Genomic DNA, 20,399 nt, shown 5'->3' on the forward strand with positions numbered 1-20,399 from the left:
ATGTTGGCTAAACCGTTGAGGTTAGGGACCGTCCACCACTTACATTTCCAGAGTGACCAATGTCAGTGGTGACTTGACTGGTAACTTGAGCCTCTGTAACATGCAACTTGCAGTCGGTCCCTACCTTGTACTCGCTATGAGCCGGCCGGCTGAATGTCTCCTCCTTATCGGCCAGTTTCATCCTGGCTTTCAGCTGGACACAAATCTTTTTTCAAGTCCTCCGTGACTGTATACTGCTTTTGAAGAACTGCTTCTTTGGTATAAGGTGTAATTCCACTTTTGATGTCCGCCATGGGATGCAATAATTCCTCGTGAGTCTCTTTATAGTCATTGGCAGCCATGTTATTCTTTGCATGATTAACACACCCGTTACGTCGAGACGATCTCGTGACACTCCAAAATGGCCGCACTGTACCTAATCAAAAATATTCATAAAAAGTACTATCAAATCATAATCGCTCAACATCAATTGACAATTTTTTCAGGGAAGAGTTGAAATGAACCATTTCACAGAATAGCTGGTTAGTTTTTCACAAGTCTTGTATTCCTTGAAGCAGTATTCTTTTTAAAACCATCTGCTTAACTGTGGTTTAGCAAATTTGCAATAGCAGTGCATGTGACTCAAGCGGTGCACGAAAAGAATGCTGTAACATAATTTTGTTGAGCATGTATTGCTGTCTGGAAAAAACCAAACAGTCTTTAGCGCATCAAACAAACTGAACAACAGGGTTCATTCATTATTGCAGTGCATTATTTGGAGTCATACGTGTTTATTATCATAGAAATAATGTATATTCTTCAAGCAACAAAGTTTGTTGTAGGCAAACATATAAATATAACATCCATTTTTTACATTTTGTCATTTGTTTACATTTGTTCAGTTTTGACAACATATCCCAAAGTAATATGTTCATATATATATATATATATATATATATATATATATATATATATATATATATATATATATATATATATATATATATATATATATATATATATATATATATATATATATATATATATATATATATACATCACACTGATTTTTGAACTACATTATCTGTGATGGAATCATTTTACAGCTTATCATAACCATCTCTTTATACTATATAAATTATACATGCATTTATACAATCACACACATCAATGGATAAATACTTTTTATATTATTGCATTTCATTGTCTGTCGACCTCAAAACCAAAATACAGTGGTCCATTGCTACTTCGCGGTTCACTTATTGCGGATTTGCTCTATCGCAGATTTGTATATGGCGGGAGTTCGACAGGCGGATCGGTGCAGCATCTGCAGTGATGCGGACTCTGTATCGGTCCGTCGTGGTGAAGAAAGAGCTGAGTCAAAAGGCAAAGCTCTCGATTTACCAGTCGATCTACATTCCAACTCTCACTTATGGTCACAAGCTGTGGGTAGTGACTCGTGGCCGAAAGAATATGATCCCGGATACAAGCGGCCGAAATGAGTTTCCTCTGCAGGGTGTCCGGGCTATCCCTTAGAGATAGGGTGAGAAGCTCGGTCATCCGGGAGGGACTCAGAGTCGAGCCGCTGCTCCACCGCGAGAGGAGCCAGCTGAGGTGGCTCGGGCATCTGGTTCGGATGCCTCCTGGACGCCTCCCTGGAGAGGTTTTCCGGGCATGCCCCACTGGCGGGAGGCCCGGGGACAACCCAGGACACGCTGGAGAGACTGTGTCTCTCGGCTGGCCTGGGAACGCCTTGGGATCCCGCTGGCGGAGCTGGTTGAAGTGGTTGGGGAGAGGGAGGTCTGGGTTTCCCTCCAAAAGCTGCTGCCCCCGCGAGCCGACCTCGGATAAGGGGTAGTAAATGGATGGATGGATGGATGGATGGATAATAATTAACTATTAACATTTTTTTTGTAAGGGATGCATTTTTATTGTCTTTTTTTTTTATAAGGGATGCATAGTCCGGACAGTCGCTGTTGACAGCCAGCCTCAAGCACACTTCCAAAATGTTCATCAGTCATGGTGGAACGGTATTTGGACTTAATAATCTTCATGTAGGAAAATAATTTTACACAATTTGTGTTTAAAACTACCACATGACTTTACCATAAAGACTTAGACTGGTACTGCCCACTTGACATCAAATCAATATGTGGCCTCTGAACTATAAGCACATACTTTGTTATACATCAAGAGTACCCCAAATCAAAGCATTTAATGGAGTGAAGACATTTTTTTTGTACATTAGATACAGCATTTCTGAAAAGTAAAAGCTTTTGACCTCATGTCAAACTAAACCGTTTTGATACCAGAGGCCTTAAACAGAATTGGAGAAAGGAAGGCCAGTTTTCAGAATTTAAAAGAGATCGAGGCCCTGGAAAAGATAAAAGTCACAAAAGGAAAAAACAGACTGAAGAAAGAACGAGCGTGTATAAAGAGTGTAGTGGAGGAGGGGTGCTCAGTGATCACAGGACACAGAGTGTCTTTGGGTCTCTAATGTGACATGCCTGACACTGGATTAGCCTGCAGGAAGATTCCCAGGTCAAAGCTGCTTGTGTGCGTGTTTGTGTGCAATTGAGAAGTGAAAGTAAAACAGATCACAATAAAGTTCTGTGTTTGCCTACCCATCATATGATGCTGCCTGCCTTCACACTTAAGTCAATCATACACAGACACAATTGGCCACAGTAACAAGGGTAAACTAAACATTCATGTACTGTACTGTCATCGGTGATTATGGCCGAGGAATCGGCTACAATGTACACAAACAGATTACTTATTTTATCCATATATATATATACATACATATATATATATATATATATATATATATATATATATATATATATATATATATATATATATATATATATACACGCACACTATATTTATTGCAGAAATATACTCTTACCACGCCTTGTGCATTTAAGGTAAATTAGGCAGGTTAACATAGGATATGGAGATAAAACAAGAACGAAACGTGAAATCCTGAAGAATTGGCTCAAATATCTAGCAGAAAATAAAAAAAGCTGATTGTTCTTTAGGGGAAGTCAACATTACACATTTGTTGACAATAATATATGACCTCACTAGTGTAAACATGACATTCTGATTAATATTACATTTTTGGAATATGAGTTATGCAGCAAATCCAGATGTTTTTATCCATCTCAGGGGCGGCCATTTTGCCACTTGCTGTCGACTGAAGATGACATCACAGTTGCTCAGGGCTCAGGCAACAACCACCCTTTTTCTGAAGCTGAGCTGCGATTGGTCATTACCTCAGACTTGAGCAGCTGTGATGTCATTTTCACTCGACAGCAAATGGCAAAATGGCCGCCTTCTGATTTTGAGAAAAACTGCTGGATTTACCTGCTTAGCTCATATTCCACTAATGGAAATAATAACCAGAATACTGTATTTAGACTATTGGTGCTCCACAGAGCATATAATTGTCAAGAATTTTTTGGGGGGGTTGACTTCCCCTTTAGCACTGTAATGGCACATCAGTAGTACAGCCAAAAGTTGGACAGAAACAATGTAATGGCACAAATGGCACAGGAAAATAAAACTAATAAATTGTTAACTACATATAGAAAAACTACGGAGCCCCTAAGGTGACATGGTAGAAAAAAACAAAACAAAATTTTGCGTTCCCTCGCAAAACATTTTCACTATCCGCCATTTTGGTTGTTTACTTTCACCTCCAACGCTTTCAGGTCGGAACTGGGAAAAACCAACTCAGATATATCCGACTTCCGACTATCCTCGAATGCAGCAAAACTGTGAGCGTGGCTGGAGTTTTCTTTCTTTTGATATTTTTGTAGAGTTAGAAACATGTGTTTGTGTCAATGTGGGAAAGCACACAGCTGACTTGCTTTCTGGCCAAATGGAAGAGGCTCCTCTCATTCCACTTAAATTCAACGCAGGAGAGGCGTACACAGTCTTTAACATGGCGGAAACTGAAACCATGAGTCCATGCAGGAGATTGGTGAGCGCAAAGTATATTTATAAGGAACTGCAAGAACATCTATTACCCCCCAGTACACCCCCTCCCCCTAACAGGCCAGGGGATTGATTTAAAAAATATATGAAATACAGTAATACCAGTACGTTCGATGGTTTCCACAATGATTTAGAAGGTTTGCACACGCCTGCGCAGCTCAGAATCTGTCTGCTTGCACCTTGCTCAAATCCACCTGTGCCACAACTTAGACCAGCTCTAAAATATCGTCTACTTTCTGCCACCTAATTGTCAGGTGCATCGACCGAGGGGGTGTAAAAGAAAATGCAGGAACGCCCAGCATGGCGCAGTGCAGCCTGCCGATTCCCCCCCCCCCCCCCCCACACACCCCCACACACCCCCACACACACACTCAAGGACGCTTGCACACGCAATCAAGATGCACCAGTTTTTATGCCTGAGCGCAGGTGTGCTGTCTACGAAAATAGAGCCCGAAGAGTGCTGCAATGCTGAGCATCTTTCAACATCATTGTGATCCTTCAGGTTGAAAGTCACCTTTGCAAATCTGTCTAAAATAATAATTGTGTATATTTGCATAACCTCTCAAAAGTATAGTTGTTTTCATCACACACGCCGAAAGAAGTGTAAAGTTGCCCCCTCGTGATGTGTTTTTTTTCGGTCATTGGGTCTTGGAGCAGAGAATGTGATGCTGATGATTGTGAGTTTGCTTTGGGCACAGAGGAATTTCCTACAGCATTCTGTTTCTTTTCGTACTTGCATTTTCCTTGTCGTGAGCATGTGCTGTACTCTCATCTCAGTTTCCACGCTTTCAATGATATCCTTATAACACCTTGTCTTCCTTGTCACATTCTCAATGAAGCACTACATAGACTGCATTCTTTTTTTTGAACGATAAATATCACAGCCGATAGCTCTTCAATATTCAAGACCTCCTATGATTTTGTAGATGAACCTCGGAGTCCTTGGTTGTGCAAACCTTATTCTTTTGACCTCACGTTTCGTTCATATTTAGGAGCTTACAATACTCAGGCTGTCGTGGACTTGTTGGTCACCCGAGAGTTGCTCTGGTCAGATGCTCTTTCTGTGACCTTCAGCTTCATGCACGACTGCTTTTCGTCCATCATCAGCATCTCCGCTGGTAGGCACCAGCAGCACAGGCAGGACTACAGGAAGTCGGATAGTATGAAAATGTTGAGAAAGAACATACAGCAAATTCAAATAAGCATTCGGTAACACTTTATAATAACTACCCGTTATATCTAGTTAATAGACCATTAGTAAACTGTTAATTAATGAGTTATTAATGACTTATTAAATGTTTGTTAACTGTTTGTTAAGGTTTTAAAATGATGTCTATAAATAGTAAAAAATTTATTTTTAAACTGTTAGTTATTGAGCTCTAAATGACTTGTTAACTGTATAGTAATTATTCATAACTATATTTTATAAATTAGTAATACATCGTTAACAAGCTATTAGAAAATTACTTACTAATGACTTGATAAGTATTACTTCATAGTTTGTATAGGTTATTGGGACGTTATTATAAAGTTGCCACTATTCCTCATTTATTACGTGTTAGTAAATGTGGAGCAGTTGCAACTTTAGAATAACGTCCCAATAACATAAATAGAGTAATAACTAATATTTAAGTTGTAGATTAACTCACTTCTTTACAGCAGTTGTTAATAGTTTGTTAACCATCTACTAATACTATACCAGTGAAACTTTGTAGAGGAGCACATGAGTGGAAAAAGTTCAATGGTACGGAAAATTGATATTTAGGCATGGTAAGGCATAGTAATTTTATATTTTAAATTTCACCTTCAAATTCTGTACTTTCAACTTGTTCCACCTGTTTGTTGTTTGACAAAGTTTCATAGTTATTAGTAGATGGTTAACATCTACTATGTAAAGAATTAGCTAATATATAAGTTAAATATTAGTAAGTAGTAGGGGTGTTTAAAAAAAAAAAAAAAATCGATTCGGCGATATATCGCGATACTACATCGCGCGATTCTCGAATCGATTCAATAATCGGCAGAATCGATTTTTTTTTTTTTTTTATTTTATTTTTTTTTAGGATTCACACCTTGAGCATGGAAGAATGTTATATGAACGGAACATTAAGCCTTAATATTTTATTTTAATGCTGTTCAAACATGAAACAGATTACAACCTCTATAAGACTGAAATTTCAGATAAATAAATAATACATTTTCATATAAATCTTACACTCTACAAGCTTACTGATTAGTATTTTCTAAATTTGAATGAAAAAAAATCGCAACAATCGACTTATAAATTCGTATCGGGATTAATCGGTATCGAATCGAATCGTGACCTGTGAATCGTGATACGAATCGAATCGTCAGGTACTAGGCAATTCACACCCCTAGTAAGTAGCTAATTTATACTATTGGGATATTATCGTAAAGTTGCAACTGTTCCTCATTTAATAACAGTTAATAAATGAGGAATAGCTACCACTTTAGAATAACGTCCTAATAACAGATATAAACTATTAACTGATACTTAACAAGTCATTATTAAGTAATTTACTAATAGTTTGTTAACTTAGTCTTACTAATTTATAATATATAGTTACAAATGATTAATATACAGTTAACAAGTCATTTATAACTCAATAACTAACAGTTTAATAATGACATATTAACTGTTTATAGTCATAAGTATAAATCCTTAACAAACAGTTAACAAACATTTAATAAGTCATTAACAACTCATTAATTAACAATCAACTAATGATCTATGAACTACTTATAACGGATAGTTATTATAAAGTGTTACCAAGCATGGTAATTTGTCTTCATTCCGTGGATATGAACAGCCACACCCTTCTTCAAATTCAAGGTTTTTGTTATACAAATAACCCGTGATTAATGTGACCTGTAACCTGTACAATTGAATTGAATATTTTGCTTGTGTCGAGCTTGTACTTCTAAAGTACCGTATTTTCCGCACTATAAGGCGCACCTAAAAGCCTTCAATTTTTTCAAAAGCTGACCATGCGCCTTATAATCCAGTGCGCCTTATATATGGATCAATATTGAGCCGCAACAGGTCTCGCTGTCAAGACGCTATCGGTGACCCTGCACGATCGGTGACGCGCATGCGCAGAAGATCCCGCCATCTTGGATCGCTAGCTAATACTAATACTTTACCTCAGAATAATAAAACAGCTGTTTATTCATTTTGGGAGTGAATGGAGTTGTCAGAAAGCTGGTTTGTAATCTATTCATAAAGTTTGACTGACCTATCTGACTGTTTTGTTGACATTCCCTTTAGCACAGCACCATCTAATGGATGCATAACGTAACCCCAGCCTCTACTGTAGCGCCTTATATGTGGAAAAGTTTTAAAATGTCATTCATTGAAGGTGCGCCTTATAATGTGGTGCGCCTTATAGTGCGGAAAATACGGTAGTCATTTTTCAGAAACGCTAATGGAATGTTAGTTCAGCCATTAACATTGCATCATCAAAAATACACCAAATTGTGACTTAAGTGATTTTGGCCCGACGCCTACCAACGATTTATACTTTTAAGTTTTAACATAAACTTAACTTCAAATAAAACAAACAAATAAAATCATTTTGTTGCCTAAGTATGCACAGCCTTTTATAACTGGCATGTGGCTTTGTTCAGAATTAACCAAACCTCATGTTAAATGGAAGTCAGCACACATCTACCCCCATTTAGAATGCTTCCAATTAACCCCAAATAAATTTCAGCTTTCACTAGTAAGCTTTACTGGATATTTTTCTGTCTTCTTCCTCCGAGCATCTTTACTGCACAACCGATATTTCTGTTTATGTACAGCACTTTGTATACAGCAATGCCTGTTCTTAAAGCGCTTTATTAATAAAGTTGAGTTGGGTTGAGTTGAGGTATTGTGTTTCTGCCAAACATATTTAAATCCAAAAGGTTAGTTAAAAGTTTCATCTGACCATAAGACATTTTTCCACATTGGGAGATTTTGTTACGGTCCTTTTTTTGTTTTTAATTACAAAAACCTGGCATTTGAACAGCGTTGTGTAGATTTTATGTATCCACCATCTCTCAGCTTTTGCTTACCCTGAAGCAATTTTTAAATCGCTTGCTGACCATGTAGAGGGCAATCGGGTTGATGCAGGAGTTGATAGATGCCATATTGATGCCAATATAGTCTAAGACTAAAAAGAAACTGGACAATGCATAGAGTTAATGTCATTAATCCTGCAGTTCAGTTTAATTTCAATGCTGCATACCTGAGCAGTTCACATCGGTTTGGGTCTTTCTCATCATAGATGGTGAGTTTTAGAATTCGGCTGAGGTGGAGAGGGAGCCAGCACAGAGCAAAGACCAGAACCAGACAGAAAACGGTCTTTGCAACCTCCCGCCGCTGCACACAAAAACAACATGAATCGCTGAGTATTCTGCCTTTTTGACACAAAGGAGTCCCATGATGACTTCTTCCCCACAAAGATCACATTTTGTTTCCTTTGATCAAAAAGATATGTTGGAAGTCACGTGTTGGGCTGTATGGAAATATAACGGCATAATTGTATTTATGAGGACACATTTCCCAGTGTGGTTTCTGCTTTTGAGCGAAGAAAAAGTTGTTTGGGTCAGTTTGTGTGTTTTTCCCCATTTCTTGAAATAAAGACAGATTGACTGAGCATGTCAACAAGTAATCATCAATGATTAAAAACAAAGAATAAAGCATAAACAGTGAAATCCGCATATTCCAGCCATTTCTTAACAAGTGGACATATGACTAAAAGCAGCCGTCCAATCAGTAGGTGAAAAAACAATGTGAAGGTAGTCGATGAACAAACCTGCTTGAGGTGGTCACTGAGTGCAATTTGAACGCCGTTCTTCTTCCTCAGCATCTCACATGTCATCAGAGTGTAAAAAATGGCAGTGCAGGCCAATGGCAGACAGAAATATGCACTGAACAGCCACCAGTCCTTCACCGACTTATAAAACTAGGAAGAATCAAACGGATATTCAGCAATGCATACCAAAAGAACGCGTGCTGCCAGGAATAACTATTATGGAGGTGTTGAGACCAGGGTGTGTCTAAAATTCACCCTCCATTTACACAATCATTTGTCAAAATACTCAAGGAACACAACTTTGGTATTTTAATAGGCATGGAGGACATGAACCTAGATTTGCACAGTGCACTATTTTGTGCCAGAAATCAAAGTGATTGCTCCTCTGATACTGTTTTTCGGCTTCAATAATCTGTAACCTCTTTTTAACCTGGACTTTTCCTGGAAGCTGTTGCAGTCACATCATGACATACACCTGCACATCATTATTTTTACTTTGTCTCACAATGGATTAATAGTGTGCATGCACGTGCAGGTCAGCAGCATGTGCAACTGTGTCAACAGACCCCATGCACTGCTTCTCTTCCATGCTGAATTACAGGACTGTGAATCTCTTTGTCTACCAGCTTACCCTCATAAAATCTGTTTTCTGCATGGGGTGCAATAAACAGATCCTCAACCGTTCTCCTTTGTAGTCCATCGTGATCATGTCAAAAGCGATCGCCTCAGGCACGGCCAGGATAATGGATAATATCCAGATGAGTGCAATTTCAATAGCCATCCACTTGGGAACACCGATCCCTTTGATTCGGCTCCATGAGGTCACGGCGCGATATCTGGAGGATCAGTCACGAGTTCACAATAACAACTTGTGTGAGTGATGTTTGGATCAACTGTCTCGACCTGCAACATACGCAGTGCTAATTAAGCTGGACAGAGCTTTGCTCTGTTCTTTTCAGCGTCTTTGCTAAGATAAACTAAGACAATTTAAGCTAAACAGCTCTTATTTCAAAGAGTGACCCCGGGTTTACAGCGGTTGCGGTGCGGCTGCGGTGCGGCTGCGGTGCGTCTTGACTGCGTGCTCCGGACGTGTCAATTTTTTGGCCAATCCACACCACTTCCCGCCGTGTCTCGCGTGACCGCGCGTGATCATGTGGCATTAAAAACGACAACAAACACACAGAAAGTCTGTGCTCAACAGAGAAGCAGAAAGAGAGGTGGACTTTTATTATTTTGTGGCTTTCTACCTCCAATATAAACCTCTCCTCGTCCATGTTCGCTGGTGTCTAAACCGTGAATGAGCACATGGCCCGTCTACGCCCACATCACGTTTTGCTAGCATGCTTGCGAAATAGGAGCTGGCGAGTGTTTTATCTTGAAAGGTAACCGGAAATTTATTTTGAAACTGCGTCGGTCTTCCTGTCCCGCTCGATGTGTTTTGTGCTAGCTTGCCATTTGCCGGAGGCCTACCGCTGCGGCGTCCGGCAAAAATAGAAAATAGGTCTATCCTTGCGGAAGGGCTGCGGCACGCCACAGCTGAGACGCAGTCGACACGCAACGCACCCGCAAGCGGTGTAAACTGCACCATTCGAATGAATGGAAACTAATTGCTTGCGTCACCGGAACGCACAGCAACCGCACCGCAACCGCAACCGGTGTAAACCCGGGGTGAGTTGGAAAAGTTTTGAACTCTGACAATAACTTGAAGCATGTTAACTTGGATGTTAACTACTAGTACTACTACTACTACTGTATGGCCTTTGGGTGTAATATTCTTTCATATTCTTTCTGCTATGCCAAGAATCATTTTAAAAAAAAATATCTAAATTTTCCGAATGCATCCAGTACATCCACCTAATAATGACACTGGGGAACAATTAAAAAAAAAAAAATCTGTTCAGTTAGAAACTCAAAATCAAAGGGGTTTTTTTCCTAGCAGGTAGGGGTGTTAAAAAAAAATCGATTCGGCGATATATCGCGATACTACATCGCGCGATTCTCGAATCGATTCAATAATCGGCAGAATCGATTTTTTTTTTTTTTTTTTTTTTTTTTTTTTTTTTTTTTTTTTTTTTTTTTTTTTTAGGATTCACACCTTGAGCATGGAAGAATGTTATATGAACGGCACATTAAGCCTTAATATTTTTATTTTAATGCTGTTCAAATGTGAAACAGATTGCAAACTGTTTGTGTACAGTGGCTCACGGTTATAAGCCTCAAGTTTTAGATAAATATATTCATACAAATCTTACAGTGTACATGTACAAATTTACTGATAGTATTTTCTAAATTTGAATGGAAAAAAATCGCAACAATCGACTTATAAATTCGTATCGGGATTAATCGGTATCGAATCGTGACCATTCGTATCGGGATTAATCGGTATCGAATCGAATCGTGACCTGTGAATCGTGATACGAATCGAATCGTCAGGTACTAGGCAATTCACACCCCTACTAGCAGGTCTAGTTTTTTTATTTTTATTTTTTTAATCCACAGCTTACCCTCCAGATAAACAAGCAAACATGCAATGATTAGCGCGAGTAAGACTTTGTTTGACTAGTCACAATTGATACAGTGCAGTGAGAGGTATGCACAGAGAGCTAGCATAGTAGCAAAGAGGTAGGAGCCATAATATCCTTTGTAAACATATTAATAGATTTTAAAAAATATTGCAAAAAAGCACGCTGGCCATCTATCCGTCTATCTATCCGTCTGTCTGTCTGTCTGTCCATCCAACCGTCTAAAATGGTGATCTATTGTAAAAAAATAAAATAAAAATAATAATAATAATAATAAAAAACAAAAGATTAATGTGATAGAGAAAAACTGATACCAGTTTTGGATTCCGCACCCAAAATTTAGTTATAGGGATACTTGGCTCATTGAACCATTTTCAACAGTAAGAAGATAATAATTTTGTCTTTAATTAATGTGATACCATAATTTTTTATGAACAATGAATACATTTCAAAAATAATGTTTCCACTTGCCACTGTGCCTAAATGGGTCTTCTCCGGGTACTCCGGTCTCCTCCTACATTCCAAAGACATGCATGGCAGGTTAATTGGGCGCGCTGTATTGTCTCTAGGTGTGCTTGTGTGCGTGAGTAACCTTGTGGTTCCCCCGCCTACTGCCCGAAGCCGGCTGGGATAGGCTCCAGTGCCCCCGTGACCCTTGTGAGGAATAAGCGGTTAAGAAGATGGATGGTTGGATGGATGGATGTTTCCACTTGTTGTCGACTGAAGATGACATAACCCATGCTCAAGAAACAGGTAACGTCCAATCATGGCTCCGTTTGCTGACCAAATCCAGAAAACAGTTGGTCGTTACCTGTTCCCTGCGCACCTGTGATCATTTTCAGTCAACAGTAAGTGGAAAAAAATGTTCTTAAAGGTATCAATTGTTCATTAAAAAAAATAACGAAGTTATCACATTAATTATGGACAAAATATTATCTTCTTACTGTTGAAAATGGTTCAATAAGTCAAGTATCCCTTTAAAAACCAAAGCAAACACAAACTGTTCCCTTGTAGTGGAATGCTAGCATAAATCCGTCATATAGCTGCAGACATTTGCAGCAAAGTGAGACGTGCAATTTTAAAGTACTCTAAATGGACAAGTTTCTTGTGACAGCCCTTTCTCCTGAGGCATGAAGCATGAGGAAATGAAAATACAAGCTCACGTGACAAACGAGACTAGCGGGGAAAAGAAAGATGGGCTTGCCTGTCAATACTCAGCGCGCACAGACTCAGCACTGTGATCCCCACTGAGGCTTTCTGGACAAATGGCACCAGCTTGCACAGAGCCACCCCAAAAGGCCAATCCTCTGCTAGGAGCTGGAGGGAGAGAGTTCAAGAGTTAAAAGTTCAGTCTTGAGAGGGAGTGATGCAAATTCTCTGACTCGTTGTTTTTCCCAGCTTCAGGCATGCAGTTCAGAAAAGACATGCGTGAAGATGAACTTGGTGATTTCAGTGGATAGAAACCAATAATTGCTTTATTCTGGTGTGGGTTAAAGGCTTTTGAACACTAAGTGATGTTTTTGTCAGACATCAAAGCCCCTCTGGCTGTAAAGGTACAGCAGCCATGTTTCACCACTGAGTAACTGGAGTGTGAGCTTGATTAGAATCATATGGACACCTCCCACCCGATGTTTTGACAACCTTTTCTCCTTCAGTTAAATAAACAGTTTCCCCCATGGAAACGCTTACATTTTCACGCACACACACACACACATTCAATATATTCACATAATAACATGCCAGAGACAATGGGAAATCAAAGGGCTCTGGAACTAAATAGGATAATATTAAGAATCCTCGCTTCAGGTTTGGGTGGGCTTCTCTGTTCTACAATGCGTCCAAAATATTTCTATAAGATCTCGGAAAAAAAAAAAAAAAAAAAAAAGTCTCCATAATATAGGAGTAGTTTTCTAGTAAATCTAATTGTAGTTCACATTGTATGTAGGACCAAAACTGCCAAAATTTGAAATAAATAAATGATTAAATAAATAAATAAATAAATAAATAAATAAATAAATAAATGACTAAAATTGAAAATAGAAATGAATATATAAAAATATAATTCCAAAATTATATCTTAAAAAAATAAATATAAATGGAAATAAGAAGAAGTCTCGTTGGCTTGCAATGGAGAGCTCCAGCAATGGACGACGATCGTGTCCACAGTCACCTCAACTTGCGACTTGAGCTGTTAGACAACAAGTGAGGGCAGACAGTGGACAAGATCGTCGTCGTCCATTGCTGGAGCTCTCCATTGCGAGCCAGAGAGACTTCCTTGTTCGCCGAGCTGCTCACTCGGCCAATGACAGGCAGTTTACAATGGCGGAGTCCAACCCAAGACACGCTTAGGACCGCCCCCTCATTTGAATAACATTTCCACTTGGCTGTCCGGCCCAAAACTGCCAAAATTCAAAATAAATAAATCAATATAAATGACGAAAGAAATGACTAAATAAATAAGTGACGAAATAAATAAATTAATGACTAAATAAATAGATAAATAAATCACTAAATAAATAAATGACTAAATAATTAAACGTCTAAATAAATAAATAAATGACGAAAACTGAAAATAAAAACGGATTTATTTCCATTTATATTTATTTTTTTTAGATATCATTTTGGAATTATATTTTTTTATATATTCAATTTGTATTTTCACTTTTAGACATTTATTTATTTATTTAGTCATTTATTTATTTCGAATTTTGGCAGTTTTGGTCCTCCATAACATTGATGCTCACCTTGTAAACGTTTATGGGAATGCCAATGATGATGTGCAGCAGGTCTCCAAGGGCCAGACTGGCTATGAGGATGTTGGGCCCGTTCCGCATGCATTTATTCTTATAGATGATCCTTAGAAGTGTGGCGTTTCCAATGATGCCCACAACGAACACCATGCAGGACACAACTGTGTTGATGTACTTAAACGTGTCACGGATTTCTGTGGGCGCGCTGCACATGGGGGGCATTCGTCGACGTGGCATGCTGATGTTGGGCCTCACTGGACCCTGCACGTCCCGCTCGACCAGCCCGTGTCTTTGCGTAGCAGTCAGAGGGTCAGGCGGCAGTTGTTTTCTTGGCTCCAGCTGCCCGCTGGCTGTAAGGAAATGAAGGCCCAGCAGGAGCAACCCCATATAGTAAAGAGTCATCTTCATCCTGGCGTGTGATTGGAAACTTGTCTTGATACTCTTTGAGAGTGCCTAAAACTGAGAAAGAGCAGTGACTAGAACAGATGGTGCGCATTTTAGCTCCTATTGTTTATGTGACAGAATCCCACCAAACTGTCATTTATCCTCTTTAAACAAAGTGAAGAACTGCAGTGGTGGATTAAATGTTTATATATAGGCTGTCCGTAAAAACTTGAGTGGTGTATTTTCCCAGACAATTAAGAGATAGAGAAACAGTGGAGCTAAAAGATCGCATCCATTGAGCCTTGTATATACAATAATGGGACCCGTACATTGTCAACCAACTACCGGTATGCAAATTAGACAACCACCATACGTAAGCTTTATTCTAAAGCTGCCCAAAATTAACAACAATGTTCAATTACACTTATTTTCAGACCAATATCAGTACTAGTAGTTGACTCTTATACCGTTAAGTGCCGATACCATGGCAGATAACTTTAAAGATAGACCTATATATCTCAAGGTACTGTAGCATTTTTCCTAAAATTGTATGAAAATAATGGCAGTTTTCTATTCTTCTCTCTAATTTCTAGTTTCTGATCAGTGAACTGCCACAAGAGGATTGGTATCGGCCGCAGTTGTGAATAGCTTACACCTTCAAATATTAACGTCTTTCAACCACTGACCTGGTGTCAGTATGCGCCCATTTCTATTTGCTCATATAGCAGTGCAGATGCTCTTTTACCAAAATAACATGTTTAATGTTAAAGTATACTTTGTTGTATTTTATCTGTGAATTAAAATTTTGAAAAAGATTTAAAAATAAACATTATATAGCACATTATTTCTAGATTCCGATTACGGTATTTGACTACATTCCTCAACAGAAAAAAAATAAAATAAAATGCTTTAGTGGTTAAACTCATTCACTCCCAGCCATTTTCACAGAAGCAATCCCGTTCGCTCGGCTGTTTTATTGGATTTTGACTGATTTTGCAAGGCCCCCAGAATATTGTGTTCAATTGCTATAAAAGCATAGAACCTACCAAAAGAAAGATTAAAGTCTCTTCTTTCATCAGGAAAAAAAAAGTATGTTTCTATCTGTTTCCGTTTTGCAGCAATTAGCATTAGAAGAGAGCTAAGTTTCATCAGTTTTTACAAATCTATTAAAAATTGTAAGTAATTGAGCTTTTTTTCTAGATGGCCCTGGTTGATCTCCTTTGCTCTGCTGCCATCTGATGGCCGTTTGTGTAATAACTACCATTTCTGCAGCCGTTCTTTGCAGTTGAGAGGCTGCATCAAAGCCTTCTGTGTGCTCTAGTATAAAACAAACAAACAAAAAAACGTATAAATACGTCCTTGGGACACTTACAACATTAAAAAAAACGTATTTACACGTTATTGGGAGCAAATGAGTTAAAATGGTTAGCCGGCTCAAATTTGGGTATGAAAGTCTGAATTTAGTTTGAAACTCTCCATTCCTATTTGAAAGTAGAACATTAACAGCTCTGCATTAAAGCACAATGAAGATCATATAACAGTGTAAAAAAATAGGGGTGTTAAAAAAAATCGATTCGGCAATATATCGCGATACTACATCGCGCAATTCTCGAATCGATTCAATAGGCGGCTGAATCGTTTTTAAACTTCCATTTTTAATGGAAAAATATTCAACAAAACGTCTGACTTCGGGTTAGGGTTCACACCTTAATGGAAGAATGTTATATGAACGGAACATTAAGCCTTAATATTTTATTTTAATTCTGTTCAAACATGAAACAGATTACAACCTCTATAAGACTGAAATTTCAGATAAATAAATAATACATTATCATACAAATCTTACACTCTACAAGTTTACTGATTAGTATTTTCTAAATTTGAATGAAAAAAATTGCAACAATTGACTTATAAATTCGGATCGGGATTAATCGGTATCGAATCGAATCGTGACCTGTGAATCGTGATACGAATCGAATCGTCAGGTACTAGGCAATTCACACCCCTAGTAAAAAATATTAAGCGTAGGCAACATATATACTGTACATGATGGTAAACAGTTGAACTAGTATTTAATTAGTTAATAGTCGGACACATTTTCTTCACAAGGCAGTCAGTCACAAGACGAAAGCCTAAACTCCACCTCAAGCCGCTTACATAATCAATTCAGCCTCTTGCTCTCCTACAGGGTGATTGTGTTAATTCACTGCACGTCTCTGTAGACACGCCAATGGGATATACGGTAGTTGCTTGATGTAGGGGCAACCCACGGTGACACAGCTCTTTTGATCATGTGAACTGCCTGGACTGTCTTGTCATTTGCACTCAAAAGTCCCTGCAGGTCTTGAGACACTGCATAACAACTTCCGCCACACACTGGTAGCACTGCCTGACTCGCTACACTGTCCTGTCCTTCATGTTGGCCACTAGTTGTCTTCTTTTCTCACAGGGTGTGGCCCTGACTTTCCAACACAGATAAAAAAAAATAAAAAAAATAAAAAAAAACAGAATAATACGATATATGACTACTGAGTAGTGAGTATTCTACTTCTCTGTTGTTTTGGTTTTGCTGTTCCCACTTTTCTCTCTGTCTGTCTGCTCACAAACGTTTTTATGTATTTCCAATATTTTTTCACAATATATCCAATATGATACACACTACAATTTCAGACTCCTCTGGCGAACAAGAAAACTCATTAAACAAAAAACAAACAAAAAAAGGCATACATATCCATCATTCTTCATGACCAAGCAGCTGAACAGGACAGGTTGCAAAAAAAAAAAAAAATGTAAGCACTTAGGATACCCCTGCCTAATACCAAGGCTCAGACTTACTTTGCTCCTTGTTGAAGTAGAAATGATCCAGAATATGTCAATCTCTGCTCAAATGTCCCCTCGTAAACAACAGGTTGCTGAAGTGACTGCACAGTCATCTCCAAGTTTACAGCGCCTTGCCTCTTTGGGACTACTGTCCAAGTCAAGCTCCACGTCTGTTCCCCATAAGCAGTCTCATCCTCTTCTGACCAATACTGGCTGAGTCTGTGTGCGTGTTCAGTCAGCTGGCCGGATCCCTGCCCCTCAACCACTCCTTGTTTTATCTAAGGGAGGCGCTCCGAGGCGTGGAGGAAGACAAGAGGAAGGCCAGCATGATGTTCATAAGTTGTTCTTTTCACAGGGAAAGGCTATAATCAAAATTCTAATATAGGGATATGTTTTTTAGTTTTGTATCGCCACCAAGCGTGAATACACCCAACTGAGAGGTGTTGCTTTGATAATTGTGTGTTGCGTTTGTTTATCACTTAGGTTGTCCAAACTTTTTCATTTGAGGGCCACATACAGAAACTCAGAAGGACGCAAGGGCCACATAATGTTATGAAGACAAATTGTGTTTATTCCTAAAAATTGTACAAATATTTTATTTGTGCTTTTGCATGTTTAGAAAAATGCTACAGTATATAAACCAATTTATTTGTAATAAGGCAGTAGGGTTATTATAGTTTTGGATATTTTCATTTTAGTTTTTAGTTTGTTTTGAGTTTTGTTTTTTAAATTTAGTTAGGGTGGTTCTGTTAGGTTTTTTTAGTTAGTTAGTTTTAGTTCTTTAATGAATGCTTAGTTTTAGTTTAGTTAGTTTCAGTATTAGTTTTAGGTTTTTTATGTGTAGTATTGTGCGCAATATTTAAAACTCACCATGGGCGCAACGTCATCTGAAGGTGCTTTTCTACTGGCTGCTGCTAGATGATGTCACTTCTGTGTGACATACTTTCAAACGTCATTAATCCGGTTGATATCAAAATAAATCTACTAAAAATCACATTTAAAATCATCCCCAAAGGCTCATGCATTAAATTAATTACCAAAGACTAAAACGAAGGACATTTTTGCTATAATTATAGTTTTATTTTAGTTAGTTTTGTAAACATAAAATGTAGTTTCAGTTAGTTTTCTTTTTTAAAAAAGCATCTTCGTTTTTATTTTATTTCGTTAATGATATTGTTTTTTGAGTTTTATTTTTTTCGTTAGTTTTCGCCAACTAAAATAACCTTTAATAGCACCTGTGTTTTTTTTTACACCCTCCCTTCTTACTTTGACCATCTCCAAACATTTTTGTTTTTATTTTATTTGAACTGAGTCAAATGCCATTTTTAGCATATGTCGCGGGCCACTAAAAAATGGACGGCGGGCCGCAAATGGCCCCCGGGCCGTGGTTTGGACACCCCTGACTTAGCAGGATTAACAAACACTTAAATGCATTTTGTTAAGAATCTTTACTCAGGTGCACATACAAAAATATATTTTCCCTAAATTCGGGTATAGGTCATCGTTGCGTAAAGTGAAACAACCCAGCATGAAATCAGATGTCCTCAGATTGGATAAAAACGTGATATTCATTTCATATCTACCAATGTGACTAATTGGATAAATTGTCTGTACACTCAGTTGAAGCGTGGTATTATCGAAAGATGCTGATGGTTGTGTGTACAGTATGCCCAAACAACAGACAGTTGACTTGCTCTAAATGTAAACTACGATGAAGGTATAGCCCATTAAAGAGGATATCCTATAAATCTGGTAGATGAGGTACAAATAGGAAACTAATTGCCAGATGTAGCCTGTGGCGAAACAAGTTATTTACTTGCTTGTGATGCTCAACCATAACAGAAGACAAACACAAGATGCACTGTTGTATCATAGTTGGCTCCAAATTATTTCTGCAATTCAACACAGATATTTAAAGGATTAAGTACAAAAATCTGTATGTAGAGAAAAAAAACCCAAAAAAAAACAAAACAAACAAACATCCAGCATTCTATATGAGTATTGACTTAATTTGCCTGCCATTTTCTTTCAGATTATGAAGGCTTCTGCTGTTCTCTGTTCTTTTAAGGACACCCCACAGATTTTTAATTGGGTCTCGTTTCCAGTTTCGACCGGAAAGATAATCTTTTGTTCATATTGAATGGGGTACTGAAATGTGAACTTGTGTCTTATTTTCATACTTTAAAGTGCCGAAAGGTTTTGCACCAAAATTGACTGTAATTGACTCCTCAGCTGGATGTTGGTGCTTTTGTCAAAATAAAGGGATTTATTAATCATAACAAATACCAATGCTGCCCGCACTGTGCTTCACTTTGGTTGGGGAATACTTAACATTCCAAGGTGATGATAATGTTTTTGGTCTGCTTTTAATGACATTACATGGCCACCGTTGTTAGACAAATTTGAATATTAAAAAATACCTTTCACTTCTCAGCTCTCAGAAGGTATTTTGACCCACTCTTGCTCCAGCTATTAACTGAGTGTTTGCAGCACATTTCTCTCTAGAATACACTTAGGCCCAAAAGTATTTGGACAGTGACACAAGTTTTGTTATTTTAGCTGTTGACAAAAACATATCCAGGATATAATCATATAATCAATACATAATTAAAGTGCAGACTCTGCTTTAATTTGAGAGTATTGACATCCAAATTGGAGCAAGGGTTTAGGAATTACAGCTCTTTAAAATGCAGCTCTCTCTTTTTCAGGGGACTAAAAGTAATTGGACAATTAATCCAGAAGGCTGCAAAAAATAAGAAATAAAAACATGTGCCCTTTCATCATTAACCTGCCATCAAATACGCAGTTAAAAGGTCTGGAGTTGATTCTAAGTGTGGCGTTTGCATTTGGAAGCTGCTATGAACACACAACATGCTGTCAAAGAAGCTCTCAATAGGGATGAAACAGCCCATCCTGAGGCTGACAAAAAAAAAAAAGCATCAAAGAGAGAGCAGAAATATTAAGAGTGGCAAAATCGACAGTTTGGTACATTGTGAGAAAAACAAAATGCGCTGGTGAGCTTGTGAACTCAAAATGGCCTGCACATCCATGGAAGACAACAGTGGTGGATGATCACACAATCCTTTCCATGGTGAAGAAAAACCCCTTCACGACATCCA

The 20,399-nt window shown here is 38.2% G+C and overlaps 1 protein-coding gene across 1 annotated transcript; it reads right to left on the bottom strand.

The window, feature by feature from the left end:
• Positions 1–4,324: 4,324 nt before the first annotated feature.
• ednrba (endothelin receptor Ba) lies at positions 4,325–17,533 on the bottom strand. Its single transcript, XM_077535626.1, has 8 exons — positions 17,296–17,533; positions 14,071–14,535; positions 12,531–12,643; positions 9,436–9,640; positions 8,805–8,954; positions 8,235–8,368; positions 8,062–8,170; positions 4,325–5,127 (listed from the first exon to the last, which is right to left on the bottom strand). Exons 2-8 carry the CDS (start codon positions 14,482–14,484, stop codon positions 4,990–4,992), a joined length of 1,263 nt encoding a protein of 420 aa, XP_077391752.1. The 5' UTR covers positions 14,485–14,535; positions 17,296–17,533; the 3' UTR covers positions 4,325–4,989.
• Positions 17,534–20,399: the final 2,866 nt, after the last annotated feature.

This window comes from Festucalex cinctus, chromosome 1 (assembly GCF_051991245.1).
Source record: "Festucalex cinctus isolate MCC-2025b chromosome 1, RoL_Fcin_1.0, whole genome shotgun sequence".
NCBI classification, from domain to species: Eukaryota; Metazoa; Chordata; class Actinopteri; order Syngnathiformes; family Syngnathidae; genus Festucalex; species Festucalex cinctus.

Bases quoted from the DNA above. Each gene is read 5' to 3' on its own strand.
- ednrba (XM_077535626.1), bottom strand. From the start codon at position 14,484: ATGAAGATGACTCTTTACTATATGGGGTTGCTCCTGCTGGGCCTTCAT. The intron at 9,641-12,530 runs GCAAGCCCATCT...CTGATCCTCCAG, and splicing joins TGCGCGCTGAGTATTGACAG to ATATCGCGCCGTGACCTCAT. The intron at 8,369-8,804 runs GTTTGTTCATCG...TTTTGTGTGCAG, and splicing joins TCAGTGACCACCTCAAGCAG to CGGCGGGAGGTTGCAAAGAC.